This window comes from Aptenodytes forsteri, unplaced genomic scaffold, assembly GCF_000699145.1.
Source record: "Aptenodytes forsteri isolate BGI_AS27 unplaced genomic scaffold, ASM69914v1 Scaffold187, whole genome shotgun sequence".
Taxonomy (NCBI): Eukaryota; Metazoa; Chordata; class Aves; order Sphenisciformes; family Spheniscidae; genus Aptenodytes; species Aptenodytes forsteri.
In genome coordinates this window covers 323,282-333,342 of record NW_008794084.1, presented here as the reverse complement: position 1 = coordinate 333,342, position 10,061 = coordinate 323,282, and the positions used below count along the sequence as shown (strand labels likewise).

The window sequence follows — 10,061 nt, the reverse complement described above, 5'->3', positions numbered from 1 at the left end:
CGAGAGTCTTTGATTTTTTTTTTTTTTTTAATTCCGATTCTTAGAAAGTGCAAGCTAAGGTATAGTTTAACTCTTTTTAGGTTGTTTAGAAGTTTCCATTAGCTGTTTCCCAGCCTCATTTTGGTACCTTTCTTAGGAATACTGTCTGTTCTCATGTTCTGAAATCTAGGGACAAGAGAGCGATTCATCAGAAACGTCAGTCCGAGGACCACGAATAAAACATGTTTGCAGGAGAGCAGCTGTTGCACTGGGCCGCAAGCGAGCAGTGTTTCCTGATGACATGCCCACTCTGAGTGCCTTACCGTGGGAAGAACGGGAGAAGATACTGTCTTCCATGGGGAATGATGGTGAGTTAAGATTTTTGGTTTTCATCTGTGGATTCATACAAAGTCAGCTTTTGTTGACTGCTTAAAATGAGGACTTCAAGTGATTAACAAGGGAAAGTATGTTAAACAGCTCTGGGCTCTCCGTTACAGTGCCACTCAAACAGGGTTAATCCTTTTAACCATCGGTAATTGTTATAAACATGTGTCCCGCACTACACTTTTGGTCTGCTGAGGGGTGTGTGTACATATACATATGTACGCATACATATATGTGTATACGCACACACTCACACGCACCCCTTGTGTGGCTCTGCAGATCAACTTAGGCTTAATGGAATAAATTTCATTAGCAAGTTAGACGCTCCTGAAACGTTCTTTGACATCAGTCAGTTCACATTAGAAATTTTTTTTGATAGATAAGTCATCAATAGCTGGCTCAGAAGAGGCTGAACCTCTTGCTCCACCTATCAAGCCAATTAAGCCAGTTACCAGGAACAAGGCACAGCAAGAACCTCCAGTGAAGAAGGGCCGACGCTCAAGGCGCTGTGGGCAGTGTTCGGGCTGTCAGGTTCCAGAGGACTGTGGTGTCTGTACTAACTGTCTAGACAAACCCAAGTTTGGTGGGCGCAATATAAAGAAGCAGTGCTGCAAGTAAGTATGTGTCTGAGAAATTGTCTAATCCCTACGCACTTATCAGTGGGATAAGCACGCCCACGCTCCGGGACCGGGAACAGCAGATGTACCCTGTAGCACAGGCTTTGAGTGAATTTGGCCTGGGCTGAGGCTGGATCACAGCAGGGGACTGTAAACAGTTTAAGAGTCAAGATCCTGATTCAAGGTGTGCTTGTTACAAGCTCTTTTTCTGAAGTTCACTTCTGGTTTAATCTCCCCAGTTTGATGAAACTGGCATAGCATTGAAAAGCATTTGGTACGAGACCAGTGGCTTTCATTAGGCAGTAGGGGTTTCTGCAAGGAAGGCAATGTATACATAAGTATTTATCTCTTATTCTCCCAAATTGCATTTATGAAGAACTTGTGTTTTCAAGATGATGTTTATCTGGTGTATATACACTTCATATAACAAAGATGTCTCTGGATGTCATTAAGAAATACCACTCTTCCTTGATTTTTCCTGTCATTTTTTTATACATATCACTTAGCCTGAACCTTTTGCTTTTTTAAATTGCTGCATTAAATTGATTTTACCAGACCAGATAGTCTGTATGAAAAGGCAGCAACTGAAGGGGCACCAACAAAGATTGTTGTGGTATGAAAGCTATTTATAAAGCGTGGCTGTGGGAATTGCTGTGTAGTTCTCATCTGTGTGAAAACACTCTGCAGCCTACAATCTGTAAGTAGTCTCACTCTTAGCAGCTTTGCCCGGGCCTCAGGCTAGGTTTCAAAACTCTTTGTAGCCCTGCTACAAGAATGAAGGCAGAAACAAAGCCTAGCCCAACGTACAGAAGACATCATACGCTAAACGTAAGAAAAATAGGAAATAAAGTTGAACGCTTACAAAAAGGCTTGGTCACCTAATCCGATTCCACTCCAAGAGTAATTGTTTTTGTCTGAAATGGCCTCAGTTTGGATTACATAAAACCTACGGTTGAGGGAGTTTGGTGTGGTTTCTTAGAGCTCTTGGAAGTATTCTGATACTTCTCAAATCTATGAAATTGAACTGATGGGGGATTTACCAGTGAAGTGGTGGTGTTACTTAAGCCGTTTTATTAACCTCAAAATCGTGTTGAGAGTGTGGAAAACCAAAAGGAAAATACAGAGGAAAATAAGTTTCTTTTGGATATCTCTGAAGGGGGGAGGAGGTGCTTGGAAAAAGGTACTGGGGGTATTGATAATGTTTTTTTTTTTTCTCAATTTTTCATGTTGACTATTTACAAACTGCTCTCTTAATGTCTGCATTTTTCTTCTGAGTTCACGACATGCTCTTTCTTTGTAGAATGAGGAAATGTCAGAATCTACAGTGGATGCCTTCAAAAGCCTATCTCCAGAAGCAAGCTAAAGGTAGGCTAAAAGACTTGGCTCGAGTATAGCACAAAAGAGAAATCTTCATCTCTTAAATTTTGCTCTTTGTGCTGTCGTTGTGGCTACACTGAGCTTACAAAAGGTTAGTCTGCAACCAAATGTTAACAGGGAGCCTGCCTGTTCTGGTGATGTCAGGTAAAAGTTGCAGGAGCGATGTGAGTACAGGCAGCATCTGTACTCTGTAACAGTGGCTGTCTCTTTTGGCACTAGACTTGTAGTTTTTCCTTCCTTTTGTAGGGAGCTGCTGCTGATGGCTGGTCAGTCTCCCCTCTGCCCTTCAGGTGAAGCATTTCTCAGAGGTTTGCCTGCTCCTGAGTGCCACAGGGCCTCTTGGAGCCTCCTTGTCTCTGACATAAGGCTTAAGTGAGCCGTCACACGTGTTCTGTTAAATCCCCGCATTCTTAGTAGCAGACCTCTGGAGGTCTGCGTGTTAGTGTGACAGCGGTCAGGCGGCTGCCTTGAACTCCCTGAACTTCGCCATACAAAGTCTGCTTTCTCCTTTGCGCAGTTAAGCTCTGAATCTGCTTTACTACAGAAGGGTTTTGCTTACTGCTCTGTCAGAATAGAGGCCCGAGGTATTAGAACGCAGATTGCAACATAAGCCAAGCGCGTTAATTTTACCAACAAAATGCTTTATTTTTTTGAGTACCGATTTTTTCTTTTGTACGACAGAATGACAAAATTCGGACATCAAAGTGTCTGTTTCCTTATTTTAAAAAAGCAGCAAATCATTTGAAGTCACACCGTTTTGTCTGTGTTGCTTTATTGATGCTTCTTCTTCCTAGCTGCAAAAAAGAAAGAGAAGAAATCGAAGACAAACGAAAAGAAAGAAAGCCATTCTGGAAAGAACCAGTTGGACTCTGGACAGAAACAAACTCCTCAGACTATCGTATCGAGAGAAGACAATGCGGTAAAGAAGAGCAGTGAACCTGCCCGTAAGCCCGTTGAGGAAAAGCATGAGGATGGGAATTCCTCCGTTCCAGTGTCGGAGCCCAAACAGGTCCCTGCATCTGGTACCAGAAAGACTGGCAAGCAGGTGTCCCAGCCAGTACAGCTCCCTCCTTCTCAGCCACCGAGCTCAGGACCTTTGAAAAAAGAAGCACCTAAACTTACTGCTTCTGAGCCTAAGAAAAAGCAGACTCCCCAGCCAGAAATAGGTAAATGGGACTGTTTATCCTCAGTCTGTTTGAGTCACGTTAAGTAACAGTACCGCTAAAAGTTGTTGGATTTTAAAACTGATAAATGCTTTATGATCTGGTGAAATTACAGCAGATTATTTTGGAATTTTTTCTTAGAACTGGCTTCCTTTTTATTGAACTACAGTGTATGTTGGGGCAGGGAGAAAGATGGCCATCCTTACTGTGATTTTTTAGTCATGTAGTCTTGGCAGTCTTGAAGTATATTTTCAATACTGTTAAGTCTGAATGTGAAACGAGAAGAATGTAATCGTTTTACTACAAAAACACAGTCCGCTGTTGCACGTAGTACAGAAGAGTGTGAACAGTGACCAACAAGGCAGCTCCAGGACTTCTGTGGCTTTGCACCCAGAATGCTTCAGATTTTTAGCAGAGCAAACTCTCCTGGTCATGCCTCGAGGAGACTGCTCGAGTCATAGTTGGTGAGGTGCAGTCACAGGAGAGGGTGGAAAAATTCTAGTCTAAAATTCATCGCACGTTACCCAGCTGATTTTTTTTCCCTTTTCTTCTCTACAGGTGGCTGTTAGTTACTTGAAATACTCATAATTTTTCCCCCCTTCCTAGGCACAGAACAAAGCAAACAGAAAAAAATTGCTCCCCGTCCAACTTTCCCTGTGAAACAGAAACCAAAAGAAAAGGTGAATACTGTTTTTTGTACACAGTCAGTAAATTTCAAGGACCTGGAACTTCTGTCTGTCTAGAAAGTAGAACTGTATTACTTAACCCTTTTGCAGAGGTGTGGGGTTTTTTTTTGTACTTTTCCTTGTGGCAGTATGTAGATACCAAAGTACCTGGCGTATGCCTAAGATTCAGTTTAGATGTTGAATCGTTCTCCAAGACTTGTACGTTGTGAGGTGGAGGCTAGCTTTTCCATAAAAAATGGAACTACCTTCGTCTCAGAAACAACTCCATTATGAAAAAAAAAAACAGAAAAAGAATTGTCTTATTTAAATATGAGAGAGAAGTGCGTAGGGACTAATTGCACCCAGAGTTGCCCCACTGCAGCAAAATAAAAACCAGCGCTCTGATGAGAGAGAACAACATGATGTTAGAGGAAAATGCAGCAAATTGAATTAGAAATGTAATTGTGTGTGGAATGCTCTTAAGAAATGGTTTGCAGAATAGTTACTTTCTTGCAGCTTTTACACATTCGTTAATTCTGTGATGGTTTGGGGGTTTTGTCTGTGCATTACCTATGGCGTTTAATGTAATTACTGGTTAAGTTTTAACGTTCGGGGTTGGGATTAATGCAGGCTCCTTTACTTGACTAGGAAAAGCCCCCTCCTATAAGCAAGCCAGAAAGCAGCACGCTGAATTTGCTCAGCACTCTGACTAATGGAAGCAGTTCCAAGCAAAAGCCACCTACAGATGGAGTCCACAGAATCCGAGTGGATTTCAAGGTAGAGGACAAAATGTTTTAAGTATTTGAATGTTACCTGGCTCTAAACACTGGAACTAGAGTCCCTCAAGAGTGCTGGCAGTGACTTCTAAGTTTGTGTGTCTGGTACTGTTCAGAGAAAACTGCAAGTAGGAGCCTTCGTGACGAGTCACTCGGTTGATTTTTAGAAGTTTGTTATGCCTTTTTTTTCTTGCAATTAGAGTACTGGATGAAGAGACACTTAAAGCTTTAAAACCTTAACTGTCAATGTGTGAGGATGAGCAAGAAATTGAGGTTTATGAAGAATTATTCCATTAAGATGGAACTATAAAACCTTACCACAACTTGAGCCAACAAGATTTGGGGAAAATGTTAGTAACTTGTAATTGACAACATTTTGGGTATATCTGGGGTTTTAAACTGATAAATCATGTACTTTTTTGAACAACAGTGTTGAAATAATAAAAATTAATATTTTCCTAATAATTTTTCAGTCCATCTATAAGTGTTGATACTGGAGATTATAGCGAGATCTCATAAGTGTTTTATACAAATATGGAGTTTTAATAAAGTATAATTCTTCTGAAATTTCACTTTTAGTAATAATTGTGCAATCGTGAAAAACTTTGTCTTGTTCCTTAGGCTTGCTTTCCGTAGAAGGAAGGCTAGCATATTATTGAACTCTCTTGGCAAGAACAGCGCTGAGATGTGACTATTCCAATATACACTATAAAGTAGACCAAGGTAGAAGTTGAAATGATTTCGGTTTGAGACCACTTAATCACAGGCACAGAATGTATAAAGCAGCAATCAATGTGAGCACTTTATACTGATGTTGTATTGCCTTATTCTGCATGGTGACGTATCCTTTTGTACTTTCAGGAGGACTGTGAAGTGGAGAATGTTTGGGAGATGGGTGGGTTAGGCATCGTCACCTCGGTACCTATTACTCCCAGGGTGGTCTGTTTTCTCTGTGCCAGCAGTGGACATGTGGAGGTAAAGCATTGTGTTCTGCTGTTGATGACTTAGTTACAGCACCACGTTGTTAGAAAAATAAATAAATAAATAAATAATATCATTACCTTAATCCAAGAGAAATTAAAACGATACCTGTAAAACTGTCCTTGCTAAACTCTGTCCCAAGATACTAAAATGCAAGGTATTTAAAATCAGTTTGGAAACTTCTGCGGTGCTTACTTTGCAGGTGAACTGTATTAGACGTAAGGAATAGCGTATTTGAGAGCACCTGCGTCTCCTCTTAATCTGGAATCCTACATCTGATGTGAAGCAGGGCCTTTGCTTTCTTTTAACTCGAAATAAGAAAGGCTGCCCGATAATGTTAAAGGGCTTTAGGCAGCGTTGACTTTCCCAGCTATGTCTGTATCTGCTGAGAGCTGCAAACCATTACTGAAACGTGGCTGGAAAGATTCTGGTGCTGTATAAAGAGCTGGATGTGGGCTTAAGATGTGTTAAATGCGTTTCCAGGTATAGATAGGTGCCTTCTCAACATCTTCAGACCAGCTGTCCTGGGAAGGTGATGCTAGCACTCTAGAAAAGGCTTGGTTGTGAAGAGTGAACAATATTTGGGGAAAAGGGGGTTAAGTTCTGTATGTGGACATCAGTGGACTTGAGGACCGTGAAGGTCCAGTGGGGCATGGAGCCATCCCCTTCTCAGTCAGGTTGCTCAAGGGGACAAACGATTCTTCTGTCCCCCGTGAGCCTGTGGTGTTCGCGCCCTAAGGACAATTCTTTTTCTAGTATGGCCAGCCTTCCAGGGGATACATAGAAATTAGAAGAGCTTTCACATGGGCCACCTAAGCTGAATGGAGGGAGGAACGTCTCTCTTGGCTCCGCATATCCCTTCCTTCTGCACCAAGTGTTTCTTCTGGTGCAGTTGACTTGTGTTACAGCAAGGGAGGGAGATGCTGAAGAGCCCTATAGGCCTTTGCCGGTACTCAGAACTCTTAGATAGCAGGTACCAAACTCCCCTCTGCTGCTAGATGCCTAGTCTGGGTAGACGAACACGTATTTGGATTATCTGAAGTACGTGCACAGTTTCCCTCCTAAAATATGCCAGTAGATATCCATGTTCTGTCAGTTGTAAAGCAGAATTCAAAGTAGTTGGGAGCGCGAGGGGGCTTGTTTGGGAATTCAGAGCAGCTTCTGACTTGCTAAAACCTCCCTCTCCCCCCTTGCAGTTTGTGTATTGTCAGGTCTGTTGTGAGCCTTTCCACAAGTTCTGCTTAGAGGAGAGCGAGCGGCCCCTGGAGGACCAGCTGGAAAACTGGTGCTGCCGTCGCTGCAAGTTCTGCCACGTGTGTGGGAGACAGCACCAGGCCACCAAGGTACCCCCAAACCCCCGGGAGACCCGGCGGGCATCCCCCACGCTGCTCCCAGAGCTCCTCTCGCTCCAGAGCTCAGCTCGCGAGCGTGCACCGGGGAGCAGGGAAGCGCAGTCTCTGCGCGAGCGCCGCTGTGCGCTGGGGAGAATGCCTCTCGAGTTGCTTCATTTGCAGCTTCTTCCTCTTGCCCCAAATGGGGGATCCAACATAAAACGAAAATGTCCAGGATTTTGCATCCCTTTGAAGGGTCTCTGTTCCAATGCTTTTTCCCCTTATTCTTGTAGCAGTTGCTGGAGTGTAACAAGTGCCGAAACAGCTATCACCCTGAGTGCCTGGGCCCAAACTACCCAACAAAACCCACCAAGAAAAAGAAAGTTTGGGTGAGGGATTTTGATTTCTCTTTTGGGCAGTTCACTCATTGACTGATGATAACACTGTGGGCCAGAGCTCTGCAGATTAATTGCTCTGATGCAGTCGCTTAGCTTTTTAAGGCAGGATGGCAACCTTCCATTGTGTTGGAAGGTACTTTTGGAAATCGATAATGAGGTGGGTTGTTGGTAAGGTTTGGAACAAGCAGGATTTTTAAAGAGCTTACACCTTTTTTAGTTGTAGTAGTTCTTCTGATCATAGTCCCAGAACGTGGAAGAAGCTCTTTAGATTGGAAGCATTTACCTTGTTATCAAATTTATCAGTTGATACTGGTATTGCGAGTCAATTTATTTGGATTAATTGCACTATTTTGTGTCTTTCAAGTTTTTGTTCTAAACAAGTGTGAAAGCTTTGCCAGTAGTGTATATGATACTAATAGTTTTTAGGTGTTTTCTACTACGATATCCTCGGAGTTGGAAATCTGTTAAAATAAGACTTCATATTTTGGGTCAGAAGAAATGCCACAACTACATATGCTGTTTTCTGTGAAAGGAAAGGTGATGTTTTCTTCGGTGCAAATATGAAGGACAGAAAAACTATACTGTGATTTATTTTCATTTTTTTTCTTTTTGCATGATCACCATCTTACCGTAAAGGGGGGGAGCGCTTTTCTTTTTAGTGAAAGTTTCGGTATTTGAGACTCCTTATTCTGTTGTATAAGCTCTCTGCACTCATTAAATAATAAAAACTATGAAACGCATCGTTAGGACTAAAGCGCAGAAACCACTGGATAAAAGCAAGTAACTCTTGCCAAACACATTCATTTTCCAGATATGTACCAAATGTGTTCGCTGCAAGAGCTGTGGATCAACAACACCAGGCAAAGGGTGGGATGCGCAGTGGTCTCATGACTTCTCGCTGTGTCATGATTGTGCCAAACTCTTTGCTAAAGGTACATAAAGTTGTGATTCTTTACAGCAGGAGCCTCTTCAGCTGCTCGGTTTTGAGTTAGACAGCGTCAGTGTAGAGTGAACAGAGGGCCTGCAGGGCAGGTGAGCTTGTCACGGTACAAACAGGAGTGAAAGCTAGTGTTAGGGTCAAGCATGAAAGCACGTGTAATAGTTTCTGTGGGAAACTATTACAGGTTCTTAGATTTTACAGTGGCCAACAAAAGTCATCACTGTTTTATTGTCAGAGTTTGAGGCTTCCAGAACTTAAACGCTATACCATATAAAGCAATTATTACACACCTGTTGGCCCAGGGTTTCAAGTAGCAGTTGAGAAAAAGACATTTTAAAGGAATCCTGACCTAAAAGCAACAAAATTCCTATTGTAAAGCGGTTGTTCCTTCTTGTGTTAGTTACTGTAGGTGACGCCTTTGAATCTAGGAGGGGCGCTCTGGGAAAAAACCTCAGGGTAGAAAATCTTGACTATTCCACCTAATTTCTTGCCTGTATGTCATCTTTGTCCTTTCGTTTTACTCTGTAAAGCTAATTGCATATAGTATTTTGTTAGTCTCACCACCCCCAAAAAATGGGTGCCCGGTAATGGAATTCTAGAGTAGTCAGTGGTCTTCCAAGCAGGTTATTTTTGTGGCCATTGTTTTACAGTGTTGTAAAAGTAGATGTAACTGTAACGGCAGCTTACTGGTGGGGGTTTTCAGAGAGCTGCTTTCTTAGCACACTAGGAAGTAACCGCCTAGCCTTTAAGGTGTGTGCGTGGCAGTGGAACTTCTGATAAAAATCACGTCTTGTTTGCAGGAAATTTTTGTCCTCTCTGTGACAAATGCTATGATGATGACGACTATGAGAGCAAGATGATGCAGTGCGGGAAATGCGACCGCTGGGTCCACTCCAAATGTGAAAACCTTTCTGGTAAGGCAAATCCTTATCTTCTCAGTACTTAAGAACGCGGGGCAGCGAGTAGACCAAAGCAATCCAGTTTTGGACCTTTCTACCAGAGCGTTATGTTAACACCCTCACCTGTTGTGACCTACCTGAAAAATACCTGTAGAATGGCTACAGGTAAACCAGTACTAGTATCAACGACATCCTGAAAGCATAGGACTTGCCTCAAATGCAGTATTGCTCAGTTAGTTGCACAAGACGCTTTTGTTACGTGAAAAGTGTTTCAGTTAGACAGTTGTCGTGGTTTAACCTCAGTCGGCAACTGAGCACCACCCAGCCGCTCGCTGACTCCCCCCCCACCCCGCTGGGATGGAGGAGAGAATCGGAAGAGTAAAAGTGAGAAAACTCATGGGTTGAGATAAAAACAGTTTAATAAATGAAATAAAATAATAATAATAAGAAGAATATACAAAGCAAGTGATGCACAATGCAATTGCTCACCACTCGCCAACCGATGCCCAGCCAGTCCCTGAGCAGCGGCCCCCCTGGCCAGCTTTCCCCCA

General features: G+C 42.7%; 1 protein-coding gene across 2 annotated transcripts in view; it reads left to right on the top strand.

Annotated features, from left to right (window-relative positions):
* KMT2A (lysine methyltransferase 2A) overlaps nt 1-10,061 on the top strand; it is a 34,685-nt gene that overhangs the window by 5,335 nt on the left and 19,289 nt on the right. For both annotated transcript variants that reach the window (XM_019470571.1, XM_009273406.2), the window contains exons 3-13: nt 170-347; nt 743-977; nt 2,281-2,345; nt 3,152-3,523; nt 4,127-4,200; nt 4,834-4,962; nt 5,823-5,936; nt 7,139-7,285; nt 7,567-7,662; nt 8,483-8,603; nt 9,412-9,525. In XM_019470571.1, coding sequence (XP_019326116.1) covers nt 170-347; nt 743-977; nt 2,281-2,345; nt 3,152-3,523; nt 4,127-4,200; nt 4,834-4,962; nt 5,823-5,936; nt 7,139-7,285; nt 7,567-7,662; nt 8,483-8,603; nt 9,412-9,525 — 1,645 coding nt within the window. The remainder of the gene's footprint in view (nt 1-169; nt 348-742; nt 978-2,280; nt 2,346-3,151; nt 3,524-4,126; nt 4,201-4,833; nt 4,963-5,822; nt 5,937-7,138; nt 7,286-7,566; nt 7,663-8,482; nt 8,604-9,411; nt 9,526-10,061) is intronic.